Source organism: Monopterus albus, unplaced genomic scaffold (assembly GCF_001952655.1).
Source record: "Monopterus albus unplaced genomic scaffold, M_albus_1.0 scaffold194.1, whole genome shotgun sequence".
In the NCBI taxonomy this organism is placed as follows: domain Eukaryota; kingdom Metazoa; phylum Chordata; class Actinopteri; order Synbranchiformes; family Synbranchidae; genus Monopterus; species Monopterus albus.
In genome coordinates this window covers 954,810-979,597 of record NW_018128074.1, presented here as the reverse complement: position 1 = coordinate 979,597, position 24,788 = coordinate 954,810, and the positions used below count along the sequence as shown (strand labels likewise).

At 39.9% G+C, this 24,788-nt stretch overlaps 3 protein-coding genes across 4 annotated transcripts in view; all 3 read left to right on the top strand.

Moving 5' to 3' along the window:
• Positions 1-10,517, top strand: part of slc13a3 (solute carrier family 13 member 3) — a 12,344-nt gene extending 1,827 nt beyond the window's left edge. Inside the window, exons 2-13 of one of the 2 annotated variants that reach the window (XM_020617838.1) lie at positions 1,035-1,300; positions 1,617-1,795; positions 2,666-2,726; positions 3,121-3,300; positions 3,388-3,513; positions 4,106-4,198; positions 4,304-4,408; positions 4,512-4,609; positions 5,780-5,892; positions 6,654-6,815; positions 7,446-7,583; positions 7,662-10,517. In XM_020617838.1, the coding sequence (XP_020473494.1) occupies positions 1,035-1,300; positions 1,617-1,795; positions 2,666-2,726; positions 3,121-3,300; positions 3,388-3,513; positions 4,106-4,198; positions 4,304-4,408; positions 4,512-4,609; positions 5,780-5,892; positions 6,654-6,815; positions 7,446-7,583; positions 7,662-7,844 (1,704 nt within the window). In that variant the 3' untranslated portion in view covers positions 7,845-10,517. The remainder of the gene's footprint in view (positions 1-1,034; positions 1,301-1,616; positions 1,796-2,665; positions 2,727-3,120; positions 3,301-3,387; positions 3,514-4,105; positions 4,199-4,303; positions 4,409-4,511; positions 4,610-5,779; positions 5,893-6,653; positions 6,816-7,445; positions 7,584-7,661) is intronic. The other variant, XM_020617839.1, reaches the window with a different exon arrangement.
• Positions 10,518-11,770: 1,253 nt separating this feature from the next.
• ocstamp (osteoclast stimulatory transmembrane protein) lies at positions 11,771-13,857 on the top strand. The gene is made up of 3 exons (XM_020617792.1): positions 11,771-11,808; positions 12,396-13,410; positions 13,519-13,857. The coding sequence occupies exons 1-3, from the start codon at positions 11,771-11,773 to the stop codon at positions 13,855-13,857; spliced, it is 1,392 nt and encodes a 463-aa protein (XP_020473448.1).
• Positions 13,858-18,018: 4,161 nt separating this feature from the next.
• LOC109970318 (thyrotropin-releasing hormone receptor) lies at positions 18,019-20,969 on the top strand. Its single transcript, XM_020617802.1, has 3 exons — positions 18,019-18,093; positions 18,622-19,447; positions 20,079-20,969. Exons 2-3 carry the CDS (start codon positions 18,680-18,682, stop codon positions 20,499-20,501), a joined length of 1,191 nt encoding a protein of 396 aa, XP_020473458.1. The 5' UTR covers positions 18,019-18,093; positions 18,622-18,679; the 3' UTR covers positions 20,502-20,969.
• Positions 20,970-24,788: the final 3,819 nt, after the last annotated feature.

Genomic DNA, 24,788 nt, shown 5'->3' with positions numbered 1-24,788 from the left:
CCCTCCCAGCCGCTTCACACTCGGCTGCAAACCGCCCCAGTGCATGCTGGAGGTCCTGGTTTGATGGGGCCAACATTCCTTAGCCTGGTCAAACCAAACCAGGCTAAGGAAGTAACAAAAATAATTGTACCATGCATAAAATAAAGATTTGATTGATAATTACTGTTTAATCAATGTCTAACCAATGATAATCAATGTTTAGTCAAGTATCCATCCATCCATCCATTTTCCTCCGCTTATCCAGAACCGGGTCGCGGGGGCAGCAGTCTAAGCAAAGATGCCCAGACTTCCCTCTTGGGTCTTCCCCGGGGCCTCCTCCCGGTGGGACATGCCTGGAACACCTTCCTAGGAAGGCGCCCAGGAGGCATCCGAAACAGATGCCCGAGCCACCTCAGCTGGCTCCTCTCGATGTGGAGGAGCAGCGGTTCTACTCTGAGCTCCTCCCGGGTGACCGAGCTCCTCACCCTATCTCTGAGGGTGCGCCCGGCCGCCCTGCGGAGAAAGCTCATTTCGGCTTTAACACTTCCTCAAAGAGCCAGAGTGTACTGGCTTATATAAATTTCCCAGTACAGTAACATCTGAGGGTTTAAGGAGGTATCTGCCACAATACCTGCAGGTTGTTGTTATTTGAGAGGTTTTGGGGTCTTATCCTGAATTAATAACATATAAGATGGAGGTCTGCAGGGAACTCTGTTCACAGGTTCATGGTAGTTAATTACTGAGTGAATATCTCCGTCATAAAACCTCAAGCAGTGTGTTTCATAAGCTAAACAATTAATGGAATAAATAATTAGGCATGTTTTATTTATTGTACTTATATTAGGACAGTCATTACAGTATGTATCTGGTCTGAATTTTATTTTACTTATCTCTTTCTCAGACAGACGCACAGTATTTTTAATACTGTAGTCCCAAAAACAGATAGTCCATCATCTGTGAAACAGTCCTGTAGCTCATTATATTGTTTCTTGTTATCCCGCGATGGCTTTTCTTGTGCTGGCTGAACATTAACAACTATATTGCTTATTTTGTAGGAGGGAAAATGTCTTTATGTGGTGGTGCTGATGGCTGTGTTCTGGTGCACAGACGCCCTTCCTCTGGCTGTCACCGCGATGCTTCCAGTTTGCCTCTTCCCAACACTGGGAATTCTTCCATCCAAACAAATATGCCCTCAATACTTCCTCGAAACCAATTTTCTCTTCCTCAGTGGTCTTATCATGGCGTCATCTGTCGAGGAGTGTGGCCTGCATCACAGGATAGCCCTGAAGGTCCTTACCATTGTTGGAGTGAAACCAGCCTGGTGAGAAAACTTTGCTGCAGGCATGTTTAAATGATGAGTGTACTGATAATCTATATCTATGTCATTGTCAGTAAATCCAATGAAAAGACCCAAACCAATAACAAGTAGTGTTTGTTTTTCCAAAGTCTGATCTTATTCCTCTGTGTTATAGAGCTCCATCACTGTTCAAAAACTAAAGCACATCAGTAACCAAACTGTTACACACCATGGTCTATCACTGTTACAAACATTAGTGCTGTACAGGCAGCTTATTTTGACGCTATCCACGATGCTGATCAGTGTTTACAGATTTCTGATTGTGGGTTTATTTTCCCAGGCTCATACTGGGAATGATGATGACCTCGTCCTTCCTGTCCATGTGGCTCAGCAACACCGCCACCACAGCCATGATGCTACCCATTGCTAATGCCATCCTGGAGAATCTGTTTGGAGACCTGGAGACCCTGAAACAAAAGAGCAAGTTCGCAGAGGACCCAGACAGTGATATAATAATCGGTACGCTGCATACTTTCATAGTTTTACTACAAGTATCCGTGCATGGGCTTCATGTCATTACTTAAAGCTGTTCTAAATAATTTTACATGAACAATGGATGAAATGTCTGGTTTTAATGTTAAAGGAGTCACTCAGTGATTAACCCAGAGAGCTACAGTATCAACACACCTTAGTTCCAGCTCACTGTTTTGGTTTTCTGGCCCAGCAGGCAGCTGTTTTCGGTGGAAAAGGTCTTAGACCTGATGATACACTACCTGCTTAGCACCAAACAGCAGACAGACACATTTAGAGACTAAAAGGTGAAGAGATATTTCCTTAGAAGTTTGTAAAGACCAAAAATAGAGCTAAGAGTCTGAATATTGGACTCACTTTCATCAGATGGGTAATAAATCATCATGCAACTGTTAGCTAAAAGGTTTGCCCTATCAGCTTTAAAAGGTGATTATATGCTAATTCTGTGTTTGCAGCTTGCGCCAAATGATCAAAAAATCAATGCATGTAGATTAAAATGGTTGGTTTATTGTCAAAATGTGTTCACGTGTTACAACAATGTGTAAACAAACAGCAGAGATGATTAGTCCCCTGTTTATCTTGTTTGCATGAGCCTTTAATATGTAATCTAAAAAGTGTTCTTTGTACAGTTTTCCCAGTACTCTGACTGCTTAAACACAAAGTTGATCAATACTGAAGCCGTAGATGATTAATGACACTTTATTGACTTAGTAATATATTAAATATGTCCAAGGGACAGCCCCCTCTGAGCTAAAACTCATAATGTTATTCATGTTTGTACTACATAGAGTTTACTGTTTTCTCTTGTCACTGTAACATGCAAACCTGACACAAACATTGGTTCACTTTGTTTTTCAGATCAGCTTACTCTAAAGCTGCATTCAGTGCCCTCGGAAAAACAAATACTATCTGAAGGACAGTAAGTAAGATGAACACGGTCCTGTACACACCTCAGCATCTAACTCAAATGGCATTTTGATGGTGTTGTTTGAAGGAAGAGTTTCAGGTTTTGAGAAATGAGATGAGAAACTCGATCTCATGTTTATTTAAATGTAAGGCTACAACCAGAATATGTTATCTTAGCTTAGCATAAAGACTGGAAATGGGGGAACAGCTTCATATTTACTGCACAGATGTGAACGTGGTATCAGTCATCTCATGATAATCTCAGCTACAAATAAGCATATTTCCCACATTGCAAAACTGTTCCTTAAAACATTTTTCTGGTTTACATGATCCCATATAATGGGAAAGCTCATATAATGATCCACTGCTTATGTAAAATAATGATAAGTCTCTTAAAACTTCAAAAGGATGGATGAAACAGAGCAGACTGAGGTGAGGACCATGGAGGAGATCCAATCAGAGTCGAAGATTCAGCTGAAGGTCTGGAAAGGCTTTTTGATCTGTATTCCTTACGCAGCCAGCATTGGAGGGACTGCCACGCTGACCGGCACTGCACCCAACCTCATCCTGATTGGACAGTTGAAAAGGTAACTTTAATTTTGCACAGTTAAGACAACTAAACCCTAAGACAGTCATTTTAAATATAATTGGAACCAGGTCCTTTGCTTTTGCAGCCACTTTCCAGACTGCGATCTTATCAACTTTGGCTCTTGGTTTGCATTCTCCTTCCCACTCATGCTTCTTTTCCTGTTTTTGGCATGGCTATGGATCGCGTTTCTCTACGGGGGACTGAACACACGGTAATGCGATGTCAGACATTTTCTTTTTGCAGTTTAAAAAATGTTAGACAGTACAGTCATATTAAAGTGACATTTATATTGACTTCTTTACAATTGCTAACTACTAGATGCACCTAATGATTATTCTCATTACAGACAAATTTTTTGGACTAATTATTTTCTCAATTAATTGATTATTGATTATTTGGTCTAGAAAATGTAAAAAAAAAAGGTTTTCCATCCTCACAATACTTGCTTTGACCGACCAATTCACAAAAACCCATATATTCAGTTTACTGGCATACATGATGAAGAAAAGCACCAAATCTTTTCATTTGAGAAGGAAATGTTTGGCAATGTTACTGAAACTATTAAGTGATTATCAAGATAGCTCCAAAATACTGTAGCTGTACTTTCTTTTTGTTTAACTATTCAATTACTCAAACAATCACCAGTAAAGGTCAAATGTCATGATTTCATATGATGGAAACACTTTTAAATGTACAGTCAGAAATAGTTTTTTCTTTTTTAAATAAATATAGAGCAATGCTCTTCTCATTTCTTTTTTCCCAAACACAGCATGTGTCACACAGTGTGTTCTTATTTTATGCAGACTGTGCTTCAAGAAAGACGAGCAAAGATCCCAGGCAGAGGCCAGAGCCAAGGCTCTAATAGTGGAAGATTACAGAAAACTAGGGCCCATAAAGTGAGGACTCGTGTATGTCTTTAAATTTCATGCAATAGACTTTAAATTTGTAAATTTTTATGACAGAGCATTCGACTCACTTATACTCTACATGCTCAATTTCAGGTTTGCAGAGGGAGCCGTCTCTTTCTTTTTTATATTGTTTGCTGTTCTCCTATTTACAAGAGACCCCAAATTTGTCCCTGGCTGGTCTGTGTTATTTAAAAAAGGGTAAGGTACACTTGGTTAGAACACAATATACTGCATTTTGCTTGTGAGCTGCCTGTTATCTGTGTTTCTCTGTTAATGATCTCCTTGTCCTGTTGTCCTGCAGGTACGTCTCAGATGCAGTTACTGGTGTGATCATTGTGTCTATATTATTCTTCTTCCCCTCGCAGAAGCCTTCCCTGAGGTGGTGGTTAGACCCTCAAGGTCAGTGACCTCTTAAACAACACACCTGTGAAGGGAAATGTAATTTACAAGAAAAAATGATTCAGATTTAAATTAAACCATTATTTTATTGACTAATGCTTTACTAGAAACTATAAATAAAAAAGATAACAGTGTGACAAAATAAGCACATCATTCATCAATGAGATGAAAGAAAACAGTCAGCAGCTTGTCAGTCGGAAGGTACTGCTGACAAATATGTGTGAAAGATTCAAAGACAGTCTGTGTCTCTAGCACAGCTATTGCAAAATAGTGAGAATAAGCTGAGGAATGTTAATAAAGTAGATTAGAGAGACTCAGTAAGTTTCTCGCCTGGAAAAGAAACTGTAGTTTCTCTGTTCCTGTGATTAGAGTAATCTCTCAAACTCTTTATTATATCACACTTTGGGGTTTGTGTGTGTGTGTGAGCATGCACGCAGGCGTGTCCTGCACATGTTGGAAACACGTGGGTGTGCTATTGTGTATATTATGTTCAGCTGGCCAAATAAACCACTGGACACAAGCAAAAAATAAGCAAATCCTGGGGTTCATGTTTCCCTCTCAGTGTAGGTCAAATTTTAGAGTGAGGGAATTGTCTTTGGTTCACCAAAACTTCACAAAACATGTAAGAATATAGTGTAGATATGATCAAATCAATGTATAAAACACAGTACACAAGAAAAATTAGACATCAAACACTGCAGAGAAAAATATGTGGCTTAGTTTTTTTATCTTAAAATTTCACTTAAATATATTTTTTGTTGCAGTGGTACATGCAGAAAATATTTTGGGTGGGCAGATGGGGTCAGTGAAAATCTTGGGTTGCTATACTAAAAATATTATACAGCATAGAAGAATTTCAGGGCTACGCAGGTTGATGGTAACCCGGAACCTTCTTGCTGTGAGGCAACAGTGCCAACCACTGTGCTGCTGTGCCGCCCAACCAGTGGCATCATTGAAGCTTATTTGCGTTACATTAATCTCTCATTGCACCAGCACGCACCAGTAACCATGCCTATTAAACATGACATTCCTAAGATAAATAAATCATGAATATTTGCAAGCACTGAAACATAACAGCTTTATACTGAATTCTGTTTCACTGTATATAGTATAAAAAAAATTTAAATTAAAATTATGTTCTGTATTGTTTCCTCCCGTATTTTGCCTCAGCTTCAAACACTCCTTATGTCCCGCTCCTATCATGGAAGAAAGCCCAGGAGACTGTTCCCTGGAATATTATGCTTTTGCTTGGAGGCGGCTTCGCTATGGCCAAAGCTTGTGAGGTATATGTAGGAACTGTGTATATCCACTGAAATCAGGCTTGTTGAATAGTCCTGTTTCTCAGATTAGTTACAGCAGTAGTGGGAAATATTTGCCTTCTTGCCAAGGCTTAGATGAAAAGCCACTCTAGTGTCTGTCTGTTAAACATGACGTTTCAGTCAGCACCCTGTTAGCATAGCTTAGCATAAAGACTGGAAACAGCTACCCTGGCCCTCTTCAAGGGTTAAAAACCCACCTACACTAATTATTGGTTGTCTTTTTTTGTTTAATCTAACCTCTCAGGGTAAAGTCTTACTTAACACCTTAAGCTCCCATAAAACCCCAGCATGTCATGTTTACACTTCTGTAGATTAGACAACTTCTAATGTGCTAAATAATGAGCACTAGAAGGTGGATTTTGTTTTCTTTTTTGCACTTGGACAAAACCAAGCTAGCTCTTACCCTCTGTTTTTAGTCTTTATGCTAAGCTAAGCTAACCAACTGCTGGCTGTAGCCTTACAGTATATGTAATGTAAACTGTATTTGAGAGTGATATTAATCTTCTCATCTGACTCTCAGCAGTGAAATGAACAAGCGCGTTTCTCCACTTGTCACACTCTTCCTTTACAATTTGCTTTGTCCCAAGTCTGTGTACTGAAACGTATCTCTCATCTGTCCCGTTTCCTCTCTACTGCTCTGCTCTGCTTGGCTCTGGTCTCCACTTTGCTTTATTATGTTTGATTTGATCTTTGACCATTAAGCATGATCTTGTGGTGTTTGGCAGGAGTCTGGACTTGCCTCCTGGATCGGAGGCCACCTCCAACCTTTGGCCAAGGTCCCTCCTGCTGCAGCTGTGATATTGATCACTGCTTTCCTGGCCTGTTTCACTGAGTTGGCCAGCAACACTGCCACAATTATAATATTTTTACCTGTCATTACTGAACTGGTAAGATTGATCTTTAACTTACTTCATTTAGCTTAATGTCTTCCAGTTGTCTAAGATGACAGCCAGGTAGACAAACTAGACACTCATGAACCGGACAGGAAACAGGGTTTGTATTTGACCTCACCAGCCAGCTGTGCTGGCCAAAGGCTTAATAGGCTTAATAAGCTGTTGCAGCAGGTGTTGCTATGTTTGTAATATATATATATATAAAATATCTAAAAAGGCCCCCATGTGAAGGGATTCATGCAAACTAGGGCTGATGGACCTTGTTCTGCAACAGGCTGGAAAGAAAGTCAGCAATAAACACTAGATCATAGTTGAATCTTATTCTCAACCCCTGCAATAAAATATAGCATAAAGACATTTCAAAAGACTGAAAAGATATAGGCAAAGTTAATGTTCAGTCCAGCTAACCTCTGTGCAATACATAACCCATTTGACATCAGTAAAGCACTATTGTTACACACCTTTAGGTCTTGGCTAGAAGAACAAAGCTTTATGAGTTTAAACAATAATTGCCTAAATACTGTGAACCAACTTTTGAAGAGTGTTATTCAACTATTGAAAAAAATCTGCTCTGTACATTGTTTATGAGATTAATCTAAATGCTTTGGTGGTTTTTTTTTTCAGGCTATTCATGCCTCAGTGAACCCTTTGTATTTCATGATACCTGCCACAATAGGATGTTCATATGCCTTCATGCTGCCAGTGTCCACGCCACCCAACTCCATCGCCTTTGCGTCTGGGCATCTCATGGTCAAAGACATGGTAAGATCCTCATAGCAGTAGTTGGCACTACTGTAAAATATGTAACTCACAGCTATAGCTGTCCTTGTGCCTTCTCAGGTGAAGACCGGCTTTGTGATGAACATCCTGGGTGTCCTCTCAGTCTCTCTGGCCATGAACACATGGGGTGTTGCCATGTTTAACTTGGACACGTTTCCAGACTGGGCTCACCCCCTTAACAAGTCTGCTGTTATTGATGATGTGCATTTCTCATCTGTCCAGTCGCTCAATGCTACTGTCTGATGACTCCCCCGGTCTCAGAATGAGCAGAGAGGAAATATCAGAGGATTGTATAGAGATGTAACACTAAACAGGGACAACTGTTTGCCTGTAGATGTCCACACTGTCACTAAAATGTCAGAACCTCCTGGGAGCTTCAGCTGTTACCTGTTATGATACTTTATTACACACAGACCAGAAAAAGTAACCGAACCCTGGAATTATTTGCATTTATGTGTAAATTTGTCTTAAAGTATGAACAGATCTTCATTTAAACAAAGAAACACAAACTTTTTCATTACCCAAGTCATTGTATTACTCTCGCTCAAACTGAATTCACCATTCAAACGTTCACAGTGTGAAAAATCATGTGAAGCCCTCGGCTCATGACATCAACAAAAGCGAACTGGTGACAGGTGTTATCAACCCTGGAGTCCAATCAGTGAAACCAGAGCAGAGGTCTGGGTTAGAGCCACTCTGGCTTACAAAGACACTGAATACCATCTGCTGATGTGAACCCTGCCTCGCTAAAAGCTGATCTCAGAAGACCTCTGATCAGTAAGTGTTGATTTGCATGAAGCTGGAAAGGGTTACAAAGTTAATCTCAAAGAGTTTAGATACTCATCAGGTCGCAGTTTGACAATCTTTAGCTCTGTGGCTAATCTCCATAGACGTGGGCGCCCAGACTCCAGAAGCACAGCTCGTAATCATCAGTGAGGCGAAAAAGAAGCCCAGAGTAACAGATAAAGACAGCAGGATAAAACAGAACCACTGGAGCTGGTTAACATCTCTGTCCATGAGTCTACCACACCATGGAGCATGGTGCCCATGGCAGAAGAGGAAGCTGCAGACCTGAAGTTTGCCAAAGAGCATCTTGACTCTCCACAATACTACTGGGAAAATGTGTTGTGAACTGATGACACTAAGGTCGAACTGTTTGAGATGAACAGGCAGCACTACACATGGTGTATAAAGGGCATTGCATGCCAACATGAAGACATCATCCCAACAGTGAAGTACAGTGGAGGGAGCATCATGGTGCGGGGCTGCTTTTCTGCCTCTGAGTGTGGACAAGGGGAAAACAAATTCTCAATGCAGCAGAACAATGACTCTCAACACTGAAATCTAACACTCAACACTGTAAATCTACAGTTCTCTGAGTTCAAACAAAGAAAATCCACCTTTTGCCCAGTGGGAGCCCAGACCTCAGCCAACAGAGATGCTGTGGAACGAGCTCAGGGTGTGCTCGCCCCGGACGTCCTGAGAATATGTCTGAGCTGAAGCAGCTCTGTGAGAAGACTGGTGCAGACTTCGTCCTGGACGTCGTGCAGCTCTGAGCCACAGCTCCAGGACGTCAATGCTGCCAGAGGACCTTCGACCAGTTATTAAACCCAAGGGTTCACTTAGTTTTTCCACCAGCACTGAGAATGTTTAATGGCTGTGTTTAATAAAAGCACAAAAGATTAGAACAGTCTGTGTTATAAGCTGTGTTTGTCTTGTGACATGGATGAAAATCCGATCTCATTATATCGCATTAATGCAGAAAACCAGGTCATTCAAAAGGGTTCACTTTTTCATGCCACTGTTTTCAAGTGTCTTTTTAGGATCAAGTGTCAGTATATCATGCTGTGAACTGTTAGTTCTGGTACACTACTATTTTTAAGTTAAAAATAATGCACCAAGTTAACAAGCTGCATTATTTTACTGTGTATCTTCTTCAGTCAGACTGAATGGAACAATGCTATACGTTGACTTCTGCTGGGAAATGAGAGGCCTCTGGGATTCATTTTAATACAAATAAATGAATGTTATATATTTTTGGTTAAAATCACTAAGAGGTTGTGTTACTTATTTGTGCATTTTATGACAAAATGACCAAAGCCATAAAATTGTTTCTACTTTACAGAACAAATCCTAACTAATCAATGTGTACATTTTGTTATGAAGCGATTTGCATTCATAGAAGTTCTGCTACAAATAAAAAGAGTCTGTACTATGATCATTTATTTGTACATAGTTTGCCTGTAGTGAGTGCACATAGCAGCTTTGTTGCTAAGAGAAGGGGTGTTTTCTTGTGTTTTGCTGTGTAATAGAAACTGACACTCCTCAGGTTTTGATGCGCCGTGTTTAACCACTGTGGCCTCTGCACACACAAAGAGAGACAGAGGGACAGAGGCACACAGTTATAAATTGATTTGCTGTGTTTGTTTTGTGTCTAAAGTCACAAAACCTGATGACAGCGGTTAACTGTGGCGGTTACTCGGGTCATTGCAAAAGACTCAGCGTCGAATGTTAAACTATAAAACGCATCTAAAACTGATGCAGCAGAACAGGATGCACCCAGCTCTCACTAACAACCTTTTCCACAGACTTGTACCAAAGCTGATTTCTAACTTTGCTTTTTTGTGAATCCAGTAATTAACAATTTTGTATTGATCACAACTGAAACTATAACTCAGCCACATTAAAATCCTTTTTCTCACTGGTGACAAAATATTTCAAACACATCCCAATATGTTTTCATCACTGTACAAGACTAATAAAGACCCCATGTGTTTGTGTGAGTTGGGGACAGATTGGCTTATACAGTGTCTTGTTGGTCTAACTCTTCTGGCATCACTAGATGTAGGTGCACAGCTGTGCAGTGAGCTGAACACACCTCCAATAAAAGTTAAAGACAGCAGAATATCACTAAGTTAGACCAAAGGTACTGTGGAAATAAAATAAAACAGCAACAAGGAAACTACTGTACATGAAATCCCCATAGGATGTGCAACACAGTAATTCATTTAACATACACATAAACACACAGTCCACAAAAGGAAGAACAGAAGGCAACAGTAATTCAACAAGCTCTTATAACACTACACAGAATAGTGGCTGCTTGGTAAGACATCATAGAAAGGTTAAATTCTAAGAAATCAACAATCACTAAAAGGCAAACAGAGTACTGCTACTGTACCTAATGCTCATACAGTGGTATTTGGAGAGTAGTATATACCTGTCACTTGTGCTTGAACACAGATTTGTTTCCCTGTGCTTCCCATTCTGTCAAACATTGAATAAATGCAGCAACATGCTGTGCCTCAAATTACTCCCTGTTTTCTTTATATTGCACTTTTTGCCATCAGCCAGTCTGTAAATTCATCCACTACACTGAGAAATTCCACAGAGGGTTGTAAAGATTAGCAACCACAGCTCCGCAGAATGTTCAACGGATCCTGGCAGGAAAAACGTGAATTCATCCTTGTTTTTATTCATTTCTATCCCAATAAAACAACAAAAATCTGAGACTGTGTTTTTTTTTTCAGTTAGTTATTTAGATGGAAACAGTAGTGTAGCCACAAATCATAGTGTGGCTAAGCGATAACGCAGTCAGGTGGGCCTACCTTCCAGACCCTTATGGATAATATTTTTGTTACATTTGTTAGCTATAACCAAAATGTTACATTTTCAAATATAATACAGACACCAGTGTGAAAAAAGAAAGTATATCATAACACCTGATGGAGGCTAGGACAGAGGCCTGAGCCTTCACAGTATGTGTGTATATGTACACAACCATCCAGAGTTGTAAGCGTTACACCATAGGTACAGACAGGAAACAAAGCAGTTAAAGAAAGTCTACGAGCCAACCAGATGCAACAGCAATACAACCTCACACTGGTGTCAACACTAAATGTGAACTGACAGACAAATACGACACACTACATCACATCTGACCACATCTTTTGTCGCTCTGAATGTGTCCCTAGTGACCCAAGTCACACTGACTGTGTGCAAGCATCATGCCACTCCATATGATTCTGTGTCATGTGTGGTTTACTTAGAGAAGAGTTGTTTCACACCCACAAACACAAACATGACAGTGACTGTTCAGTGAAGTTCCCCTTTTTACCTTCACAGTCCTACAACACTTCCCAATCCTGTTTCTCTTTAGCTCATAGAGAATGAAGTTTATCATAGAACACATTACTTCTCCCCTCAGGTAAGAGTCGAGCATTTTTAATTCAGCCTACATGGTCTAATGACGTCTATCTATCTATCTATCTATCTATCTATCTATCTATCTATAATATCATTTTCTGTAAAATTACACAACTTGAATGAAAAATATCTTGTAAAAAATGTTTTCATTATAATTTAATGATCAACTTCATATAAAAAAAATGCTTTACAGAACTGATTCTCCTCTGAGTTTTTCATTTAAGGAACATTTTCAACATTTTGAGAGAGAAATTTTTTTCTATTCTTTATGAGAATGAGATTTTTAAAAACAAAGTTTTGTAACAGTTTCTTAGCAAAAGCAGCCAGAAACGATGACTTCCAGGAATCTTGGCATCATCGTATTACAGAAATGAACCATGCTTTGTCAATAAATATTGCTCTTTCTTAGCCTTGGGGAAGTCATGGTCAAAAAGTGGATTATATTAACAAATTATGGAATTTTAAAAGCGTGCCATCATCTTCATTTTTGTTCAGTGCATTAACCAGCACCTACAGTAGATTTTGGTGTGCGTTCACCATAGTTAAACTGTTATTTGACTTTGCTCAGACTGTATCTGTTCCTCTCAGGAGAAGATCAGGATCCTACAGCCAGACTGTAAAATCTGTCCTGCTGTATCTCTGGGATGTTTACTCTGCACCTACACCTGCTGGCAGAGACGTCCTCACTCTGCTGTCCCTCTGTTTCACCCTCGCCATCATCACCGGCGGCCTGCTTCACCACTGGCTGTCCAAGACTCTAAAATACGACCATGAAGCGTCTACTCAGACTTCCTGCGTTTACAGCGTGGCCATGTTTCTGGTCTCATTCCTCTGCCACCCTCTGCGCTGCGTGCTAACCATGACTCTGCCCACTGTCTGTACTAAACAGGGACGCAAACTCCTCATCTCTGCCTCTGTCATGATTTTAGTGTTGAACGTCATCCCTAACATCACAGTTAACATAGGTGCAGTTGCACACATCCTCAAGTGCACCGCTGAGGGTTTTACAAAGACTTTATTAAACACGTCTGATCCTTTGAACAAAGCGAAGCGAGACCTTGTTGAACAAGCCATCAAGGTGAAGAGAGAAGACTTAAGCATTGTCACTAACTTGAGGAGGTTGGATGATTTTACACATGTTAATGTGTCAGCAGTCAAAAGCAGGTTTACTGAGATGATTGGGCAAATAGAGGTCAACTTCTCCCAGGCCAGGAACCTGCTGAAAGAATGCAAACTGCTGTCGAACCGGATCCTTGCTGCTATTTTTGTTGCTTTACTAATATTTGAATCTGCACGCTACTTGAAATCTTATCTGACGTCAGTTCAGTTTGATAATGGCTACCTCTCCCAGGAGCTCCTGAAAGAAGCTGCTCCTGCTGGCAGCCAAAGGCCAGCTACAAATAAAATCAGTGCCACAAGCTGTAGAATAACAAGTCAGGAATGTACCTCTTGTCTTATATCACTAGTTGTAGTAACATTATATTACATTGCAATAACTTTAATTGTGGCTTTGGATCATGTTGTGTATCATATAATTCAGGTGATATTGCCGTGGTTACTGGATTTTCCTCCTACATCTGCTGGGATAAGTGTCAGTTATAAGGTGAGACAGCACACACACTGTTTCACCGCCACAGCTCCTTCATTGTACCTGCAATATATGCTATGCTTCCTCACATTTAGGCTTCACATGAATTTCTTTTGCTTTCAGGTTCAATCATTTCTCCCTGCTTTATGTATTATTCCAACATCCTGCAACACACAGGAGGTGATAAACTTCCACCGGGATTACAAGTGGACCTTCAGCCCCGAGCCATCGCTCTGTGATGTGAAAACTTCAGCTCCAAACCTGGGAGTCACACTGCTGCTGGGGTTTCTTTGGTTAATGAGCTACTCCCTGGTGTTTCTTGAGGTTTATGCCCGACGCCTGCGCAGGAAAATCTCTGCGTCCTTTTTCAGAGAGCAGGAGGAGAAGAGAATGGCTTACTTGATGAAGAAAATACAAGTTAAGCTGAATAGAAAAGAGCAAAAAGAGACTGTTTCTGTTTAAGTTTCCCATGGGCGAGCTCATTACTGTTCAATGCAGTAGTGACATTAGCTCAAAGCACCACTGTGCCTAAATACAGCAGAGCTGCTAGCCTGGCTCTGAACCTTTGTTTCCCACGCTGCAGTCTTTCTTGGATTGGTGTTCATGTGCGGGGTTTGTTTTAGCAACACAAATGGAAGATAGAGCATCCTGTGCATGAGTCACTGCCATAACACCTTTTGTCCTACAAGCGTATCAACGCTCGACAGCCTCCATTTAGGCGCTCACACTTAAATCTGATGTGGTTTTCTAAGATGTGGCACCACATCTGCTCAGTTTGCATCTACCGTGTTTGCTTGACACAAACACACCCAGTAACAAGGTTTTTTAATTCACCACACAAAGGTCACAGAGCACATATTTCTGGGTATAAAATACTCTCACAACTAGCCACAAACATGTATTCAGCAATTTACAAATCCTGACAAGGTTACTAACGTGTAAAATCCGATTTGTATGTGTCTCGTGAAGGCCACAAATAGATGTTTGTCGATCTACAATTAAAAACCTGATTCACAAATGTGTAAAAACGATGTTCTGTGTGCATTTCTTTAAGATATATTTACGGATCGTTAGATGCGCGTGCACAGACTGCCTGACACACGTGAATCACGTTACGCTCGCGTGCGAGGTATTGAGATCCACAAACGTATGGTGCGTTTAAATACAGGTCGAAAACTCGGACGTTTAGTTGTCAAAGCTTTTTTCCAGCAAATTTATCTCTGGAAAAGAACGTGAAAAGCCAAATGCCAGAGTTTCCCTCCTGTCCTGCACCATACAGAGCGAGAAAATCCTCTCAAAAACTCCCACGTGGGCGTGCAACTTGTGTCAGGCGACCTGTGCACGCGCATCTAACGATCCGTGAATACATTTTAATGGCTTATTTCTTTACTTAATTTTATTTTTACCCCTCAACCACACTAGATGCCACTGTGGAGCTTTGGATAGATGAGGACAGAGAATAATACTGTGGCTCCTGCCAGGAAATGAGTGGTAATAGATTAGATCTGACAATGAATCATCTGAATATTGTACTGGCCTAGACTATTATAATAGATTAAATGAATCTGTTTCAGACATACATCCAATCATTTTTTTTGCCCATTTTAATCAGTGTGCTACTAAAAAAAAACTCACTTCCTTTCCAAGGAAAAGTACTTTGCATATCTGTTCACTCCTAATTCAGATTCCCACGAGGCTTCAGGAGTTTATTTTAAGACCTCTTCCCAGAATCATAATATAATCATAATCATACCAGTTTATCATCTATTTTTAATTCTGATGTTTTGTCCATTTCATGGTTGTTTTAAAATATAGTACTTAGTGTATGGCATGTGTGCACTGATGTTTTGTCCATTTCATGGTTGTTTCAAAATATAGTACTTAGTGTACGGTATGTGTGCATGTGTACAACCACCCACAGTTGGTAGACACAGTAGCATTAAAGTTAAACCAAATGTACAGACAGACAGAAGACAGACCAGATACAACAGGAATACAACCTCTCAGAGCAGCCAACCCATCCACTCTGTCTAAGTCATAGAAAGTGACAGGCAACACAGCGGAGAAGATTTTCATCTCAGAATCAGCTTTATTGGCCAGGTGTGTCGGACACACAAGGAATTTGACTCTGGTATATTGGCTCTCAATGTGCACGTACATATCCCCATGCAAGGGGCAAGTAAACAGTAAACCAACATAAGGCTAGTATAACAAACTAAGTAGTATTAACAGCAACAAACAGTGCAAACAATGCAAACTAAGCAGTATGGACAGGCAGTAAACCATGATGACTTCATTAACGCTGAAATGATTGCACTCTTTAATTCAGGCTAGTCAGCGATGTTTCAGGAAAGCTCAGGACAGTTCAGTCTGTGTGTCACCACTAAGGCTTTGCTGTCACATTTTATCTGGTTGGCAGCTGAGAAGAACAATGTCACTGTACAGTTGGTAATATACAGTATGGCAACCAGGGTGTGCAGCCTGACATGACGTCCAGTGACAGAGGAGAAGGATGGAAACATAACAAACATGTTAAATTTTTGATTTTTACTTCTCATATGATTAGAGAACCTTTAAAGAACTATTGATTGGCAGTCAATTCAGATGCTACACTGCGTATTTGAAGCCCTGTGATTGGGTGCACCTGAGCTCCATGTAGGTGGATGGACCAACCTGCAGCTACACGTAGGAACGGAATGTGCAACAGTTATCAGTTTTACAGTCTGTTCGCTTGACAAAGTGGAGAAAAGTGTAGAATAAGCAAAATGGTTCAGTAGTGAGCCTGGATACAGTCAAACATCACCCATCCCCCAAAATCCACCCACCTGTCCCCTATAGAAAGTAATTGTAGTGTAAAAAAGATCTTTCTAGTGGCCAGCGATATACTCTGTTGAGTGGAGGGGGACTTTAAAAAACTTGTGATCACACTGGTGTCAACACTAAATGAGACAAATACGACACACTACATCACATCTGACCACATCTTTTGTCGCTCTGAATGTGTCCCTAGTGACCCAAGTCACACTGACTGTGTGCAAGCATCATGCCACTCCATATGATTCTGTGTCATGTGTGGTTTACTTAGAGAAGAGTTGTTTCACACCCACAAACACAAACATGACAGTGACTGTTCAGTGAAGTTCCCCTTTTTACCTTCACAGTCCTACAACACTTCCCAATCCTGATTCTCCTTCAGCTCATAAAGAATGAAGTTGATCACAAAGCGCATTACTTCTCCCCTCAGGTAAGATGTGAGAGCAGTGTCAGTCTTCTAATCAATCTAAACATATTTAATCATTGTGCCCTTACTAAAAAAATCACTTCCTTTCCCAGGAAAAGCACTTTGCATATCAGCTCACTTTTGATTCAGATTCCCACGAGACTTCAGGAGTTTATTTTAAAACCCCATCCTAGAATAATAATAGAACACCAGATTATGGTCTATTTTTAATTCTGGCTTTCTCCACTTCATGGTTGTCTCAAAATATAGTAGATGATTTGTTGTTTGTCCAGGAAAGTGCTGCTTTCTCTGTGTGGGACACACTGTATTTTATTTATTCAGATTGGAAATGAACTGGACCGAAAGACTGATTATTGATAAATGTGGGGTGTCCACTTGAAGCTGAAATAAACATCAGTGGGTTTGAACAATTGTTGGATGCACAGCTTAAGTTTGTACTGACTGGCCCACAAGCATGGCATTAAGAAATAAATAAGATAAAGACTTAAATCGTGTGGACAGCTGGAGGTGAGCACAGTAATTATAACATGCTCAGACGCAGTGCAGCACAGACTCCTTAGCATGCAGCAGTTCAGTCAGGCAGTTTCCTGGACAAGAACTGAGCCGCAGGATTTATTTTGCCCCTCTGTGAAGCTGTGATCTGTCCATTAGAGGAAGCCTGGCAGCCTGTATGTACTGCCAGTGAAAACTATTCTTCTATGAAAATGCAAGCATTAGTATTCACACTGGCAGCCTGCCACCGAGCAATTGTGAGAGGTTTCCATACTCGTGTTAAAAACTTTTTTTTGTTCCTTTTTGTTTGTTTAGGATGACAAGTTCTGATCTAATATTTTCAGCTACTGGGATCACCAGGCTGTATCAGGGCTTCTATGACACAGTCAGGCTGCCGGGAGCTGTGAAAGCTTTCCCAAATGTGCCAGCAAGAATCTGGGAGTGTGCTTCCGTTTGTCCCTCAGGCAACAAGATTCTTCACTCCTGAATCTTTGCCAAACCAGAGAATCCAACGCTGTTAATTTGTCCTTTAGCTCAAGATGAAGTGTTGCCTAAAATAAGTATGCAAGGGGCAAAAAGAAAAAGGTCAGCTTCATAATTAGCACCATTTTAATTCAATGGCCAGTCAGTGCAGTGGATGATGAGTTGAATTGTAGGTTACATCCTATGTTCTTTCAGTAATTGCAGGTTGTGGTTACAGCCATGGTCATAGTGCTTGACTTGACATTGTGAGCTTGGATGGGGAGGTGGAATTGATTTTTAAGTTGGTGGCTATCCAAGGCTGTGAGGATATAATGATGTGCGATGTGAAAAGGAGGGAGGGGAGCACTCAAACAGCAAGAGAGAGTTATACTGCATGAGGACGACTAAAGTGGATTTGGAGGAGGGTGAAGCAGGCATCTGTGTTTCTAGGCTGACTGCACCTGAGCGCTGCGACCACGTCAGAGTGAACGCTGCAAATGATGGTAAGCTACCTTTTTCTTTTTTTTTTATCATAGCAATACTTATTTTGTCATAATATAATTTTTTAATTGAATCAGTTGTAGATGTTTTAACAAGTTATATATAGAGAGAGACAATAGTCTGCTAGAGCAGGACAGAGTAATTTATTTTCACTTCCCCCAGAATTATATTTTAATTTTCCATAAAAAATAAGACACCAGATAGCTGCAAATGATGGCTTTAGTGTGTGCAGTGTGTTGTGTGTGCCTGTGCATTACGATATGTAGAGGACAACAATCCTGTCACTGTTTCAGAGCTTAATTTATTCCTTTGCAGTCAAGAAGTTACTAGGACCAACATTATTAATCTTAAAGTATATATTAGTGATTAAATGTTCTCTATCATCCCTCCCTTCTTGTCTTTAGTTCACATCATAACATTAAGTTAAAAAAAGTCTCAAAAGTGTGTAAAAAGCTCTGTATAATCATTGCAGTTCAGCCCTTTGTTCTAGAGTGGCAACCACTGTTGTTTCTTTTCATTTCTGTCTGTAGGATTCTTGCTTTGTGACCCTGAAGACCAACTGAATTTTAGCTGCGGGACTTGGACACAATGGAAAACAACACAACCATCTTTGAGGATGTCCCCCAGGTCGTAAATTTAACAGAAATGCCCCTGAAGCCTCTTGAAGAACAGATCATTACAATATTTTTAACTCTGTTCATCTGTGGAGTTGGAATTGCTGGGAACATCATGGTGGTGCTGGTCGTGCTGCGCACTAAACACATGGTGACCCCGACCAACTGTTACCTTGTCAGCCTGGCTGTTGCAGACCTCATTGTGCTCCTGGCTGCAGGGCTGCCCAACATCTCTGATGTTGTAGCTTTCTGGATTTATGGATATACTGGATGCGTGTGTATAACTTTTCTGCAGTATTTGGGCATCAACGTGTCATCCTGCTCCATCACAGCGTTCACCATTGAACGATATATTGCCATTTGTCACTCTATAAAGGCACAGCTCATATGCACTGTTTCCCGGGCCAAGAGGATCATAACTGGAGTCTGGATCTTCACCTCACTCTACTGTATCATGTGGTTCTTTTTAGTAGACACAGATGAAACTGTGTATGCCAACGGGGTGGTGGTCACCTGTGGCTACCGTGTCTCCAGGAGCCTCTACATGCCAATCTATTTCCTGGACTTCACTCTGTTTTATGTGATCCCTCTCACTGTGGCCACTTTGCTGTACGGGCTCATCGCACAGATTTTGTTTATGAGCCCTCTGCCCTCAAATCTGAATGACCAATGCGGAGGAGGGTCGGTTCACCGGGGCCACTCCAACAGCATCAACAAGGGAGCAGTCTCTGCGAGGAAACAGGTACTGAAGAGACTAGACTGACACACCATTTAGAGCAACGAAGGCAAATCATTTCTCATCACACTGTATTTGTGGTTAATGCAAAAAGAAACTGCCAAGTTAAAACCTTGACTATGCGCTACAAAATGTCTCAACAGCGAATGGATTCCCAAGACATTCAGATGAATCCTACTGACTCTGAGGATTAACACCATTCTCATTGCTCTCAGCTGCACTTAGCTTTTAGTGCTAATTAGTAAATTGTACCCACAATGTTAATCCTGAGAAGGAAGCAAGATGATACAGTATCAAAAATCATCTGCAAAGCAAGTCCTGTAACTCAAAAACTGACAACATTTATATTTTTCCTGGCCTGGACCAGATTGTTTTTGATTCCATTTCATTCAAAGAATCTATGAGGATCTAGGAAATACCTTCATATATTGGGTGAATGTTATGAAGTGACTGTACAGGGTGTAAACATTCTGCAAGCTTCAATTTTGAACGCTCAGGGAAGATGATCTCTGTGACTTGAATATATGCAACACATGAAAGTCACAAGTCGGGGCTACAGTGAGTCATGTTAAGCTAGTTGTGCATTATGGCATTAGTGTCACACTCTTTTGCGTCTTGTTCCTTTGTCTCTCTATAGATTACAAAGATGCTGGCTGTGGTGGTGGTCCTCTTCGCCTTGCTCTGGATGCCGTATCGAACACTGGTGCTGGTAAACTCCTTCATCAACCCACCTTATCAGAACGCCTGGTTTGTGCTCTTTTGCCGGATGTGCATCTATGCCAACAGCGCCATCAACCCCATCATTTACAACCTAATGTCTCAGAAGTTTCGTGTTGCATTCAAAAAGCTCTGCAAGTGCAGCTGGCGACAAAAACAGGAAGAGGCCAAGTACGATGTGCCGATGTTCTACAGCCTGATGAAGAATTTATCCCATGAGGGCAACGAGCAGGTCACTGAGCAAGAGGAAGTGAATACCCAAACCACCGGCAGGTGTAACGTAACGGATGATGATGATGATGATGATGATGATGATGCCAGCACATTCAACATTTCTCAGTAAAGGCTACGATGGGTTTGTTGGGTTCATTAGTAGCTATAAACGGTGTGTATATGATAAATTATTTGTGAAAATATTTCATTTTAATTATTGGGTTGCCTATTATTTCCACCCATTAAATAGTATTTACTGACTCCTGAGACCTGCAGATATTTTTCTAGGTTTACTGTAATTCAGGTTTTATTTGTGGTGGTGTAGCTGTGTAGTTGTACTGTCATTTTGCATTATTGTTGCTCGACACTGTGAGACCAAGTGTATAGTGTACTTCAAGTTGCTCACGTTTTAGTGCACATAAATAAAATGACTAGGTAAAATGGACATTTTATGTGATACATGTGTTACTGGTGCTTGTGAATTTTGCTGTGAGACGTCTAGATTTATAGTAACTAGTGTGAGAGCCAGTTCTGTACAACAACGAGCTAATGAAATTATCTGCATAATGTGTCCCTGTGTCCTTTGATATCAAGTGCACTTGTGCATTTCATGTGGTCAAACTGGAGTGTCCTGAACACTGTTCAACAGCACTGACGAACACACAATACATTTATTTTGAATACTAGTTTATACATACTGTATATCCCAGGACAAAATGAATCGTAGCAACAACAGAGAAAGATCAACTGTGTCTGCTTATATTTTTCTGCCATTCAGTGCATCACATCATGTGACTAAATCCAAAGGTTTTTGATATTTTATACAAAGGTTTCACAAGGTCAACCTAATTTAAACTAAACTGTCATAAGGTAAAAAATAAATAGCCAAACAATAAATGGAACTGGCTTTTTTTCCTCAAGGCTCTGCAGTTGAAACTATAGGCCTACGTGAGGTCTGGAATATGACTTTGATAACCTGTGTGCTCACAGTGCGACTGCTAAATCCAAGGCAAAATGCTGATCGTGGGCTTAGTTGGGAACTTTACCAAATTTTTACAGCATTTATGAATCTTGAGTTTTTCTTCCTAAAATGAAACCAAAATAAATGAGTTTGAGCCACATGGGTCCTGCGTGTTTCACATGGACCGGGCCTGGACCAGCACTGACTGCACAATGCAGACTGTGACATGGAGGTGGGAGTGTGCAGATGTGGGGCTACATGAGCGCAAGATGTGTAGAGAAGAGAATATTTACAAAGGACGTTGTGAGTACAAGTTTGTACCCAAATAGTGGATGAAAAGATAAGTCTCACAATCAAGAAGCATGGCAGGAGAGGCAATTTCCTTACAATCTGTAATGTTGTTAGTGTTATAGTAATGTTCAGGGCTGTACTCATTTTTGTTTTATAGTATAAGTCAAAATGATTTCTAACTAAACTATTTTCATGTTTGGATTTCTAATAACCCACAGGCACTATCTTCAGACACAACTGACAAATGTAATATGATCAAAGATAAACTTAATCATTTAGATATTATCTGAGAAATTAACTAAATGCTTTTGAATGTGTATGACAGATGAATCTCAAAACGCCCCTATTGCACACTGAGCTTTATTTATAGAATATGAATAGATCATAGGAGGAGTAACAGCTTGTAAGACATGACAGCTACTATATTTGAATCCCTTCTGATAACAGAGAATATGAAGAGCTGTTCTTTAAGAATTAAGAATGTATCCAGTCAAGAGCTCTTATTAACACATATAATGTAAATAAGGGCAGCCAGTGTTTTTGTTGTTTTAGAAAGCTCAACATGCAACACTGAAAAGACAGCGTGTTGTTTCATCCATTAATCGTCTGTGTTTAAAGAATTTCTCTCTCACTATAACTACATAATGCAGAGCAGACACAAGCCAGGAGGCATAGAGATGGGGTTTAGCACATTCAGCACACACTAAAACTTTATTCTTTATTCCAGTACATGTTCAAATAGAAGTAATCTTGTTGAAAATGCCCTGGTGTAATTAAACATAATATTTGTTTGTTTGTTCTTACTGAATAACCTCTTCCATTAAGGAAAATTATGTTTTTAGTTTCAAAAAAGCCTTTTTCTTTGTCTGATATGTACAAAGTAACACTCATATGTGAACTAAAATACCCTTCTAACCCAAAAGCTACCTGACAACTATTGATGATTTCCATTTTATTACACAATAAAATAGAACAACAACAAACTACCTGTTTTATAAAAATATAAAGACAGGTATTTTTCAGTTACATGCTCATGCGCCTATAAAACTGAAATACATAGGCATGCATCTTATATTTAGCAACATGTTTAAAATAATTTATAGATGCAGATTGTCAGTGCAGAAGGGTCTCATATGACTTTAAACACAACAATCAAACACTGATCAGGTCGATGTGGCTGGTGACTGCTCATCAGAGATGTAGAGCTCCAGGGCAACCTGCAAAAAGGTACAGGGAGAGAGAGAGGACACACTCCTGGATCTGGTCAGTAGTCTGTCTTCTGTACAAATGATTTGCTTTTCTGCTTCATACTGAATTATTTTACTCCTTAATTATGACTAGCCCGCTGCCCATACTAACCTGTTTGTTGTTTCCTGCTTTCCAATCAGCTCCACTGATCATTCAAACTGTGCCCAAACAAGCGTCCTGAGAGTGAGCACTTACCTGAACTTCCTGACTTTACCTACTAAACTTCTGAGAGGTAGCTTACTTCTGAAATGTAAATGGTAATAGTCTTAATACTTGTATAGTGCTTTTCGATGCATTGCAGCACACTCAAAGCACTTTGACACTGTTTGCCCATTCACCCACACATCACCGGTGACATCACTTGGAGCAACTGGGGGTTCCGTGTCTTCCTCAAGGACACGACATGCGGAACGGAGAAGACAGGGATCAAACTTCTGCTTAGGAGACCACCTGCTTTACCTCCTGAGCCACAGCTGCCCCAGATTACTAGTTACCCTGCTGCAAGTGTAACATGTAACTACTTTAATTACCCCATCAAATAAACGTAACTTATCTTTAATTACTTGTTAATTATTTGTACATGTATTACAGTATTTTACACTCTTACTACAACTTAAGAATATGAGTACTTGTGTGACACCTGTTCTGAGCTGACTGTTTGTTGCCACTTCATACATTAAATCTCAAAGCAAATTTTGATCTGAAACAAATATATAACTGAACATGGTGTAAACACTTCAGGGGATTTTGTATTCATTTATAAACAGTGATGTAGCATGATGATGTATATTAACATGACTGAATGCTTTAGTAGATGAGCAAAGGTTTCACCTTTACTTTGTACAGCCACAGCAAACACTCTGACATTGATTGGTGGTTATCAGTGTACTTTGAACTTTTTAAGGCCTCACTGCATGTTTGGTTTTAGGTCAATATTATTGTATGAGATGTCAAATTTACAGCCAATAAAAATATCAAGTATTCAGGAAAACCAGAGAGTGAGGTAAAGTATTAATGAATCCAAATACTTTTGTTGATTAAAACTTGCTAAAATTGTGACAAATGTCAACTGTACAGTATGTTCTGTCTATGTTTCTACAGTTCTACTTGACTGGAGGTCAGTGTGTGTCTTATCACACTGTTACAGAACATGAAGCAGAGGAATAAGAGTAATTTCTTCAACCAGCAGACTGATAATTTTGTACTTACTCTTTTTTAAGTAGAAGCCTGACTATATATATCTTTAACTGATAGAGTCTGCTAGGAAAAAGCAGAGTTATTAATTATATAGCTATCAACTTAGTTTTATCTTAAATGTTAAATTAATCATGTGTTGTTATTCCTGCAAAGATTTTGATTTGATTTGATTTATTCATTCAAGCATGTAAAAACAGTTGCTATGTCAACACATGTAATTTTACACATATCCAACAATAATAGTCCAAAATCAATTTGCTTATACCTAGTACATGCTTGAATGGAGAAGGAAGAAGTCAGACTTATCCAGTCCTACCCCATGACATCATTTTACAACTTTTAAATCCTAAGCAATATCTCTAGATAAATAATTATCTTCTACACCACACAAGTAATATACTAAAGAATTATTACAAAGTGTTAACATTCATACACCACACCCCATCTAACATTAAACCTGTTCCTGCATATATCTTGATTGACACATACCTTTATATTTATGTTTAAACAGAAGAAGACATCTGAAGACTAGAGCCCCAGGAAATTTGTCACTATTTTATGACTTTTGTTATTGATCAAGCAATTAAATAAAAAAAGTGTTTTTAGTTGCAATTTTAGTTCTTTTTATTGTCACGGGGACATTAACATAATCATCAATTCTATTACTATTTTTTATGTCTACACTTAAATTATTCCATAGTTTTACCCCACTTATGGAAA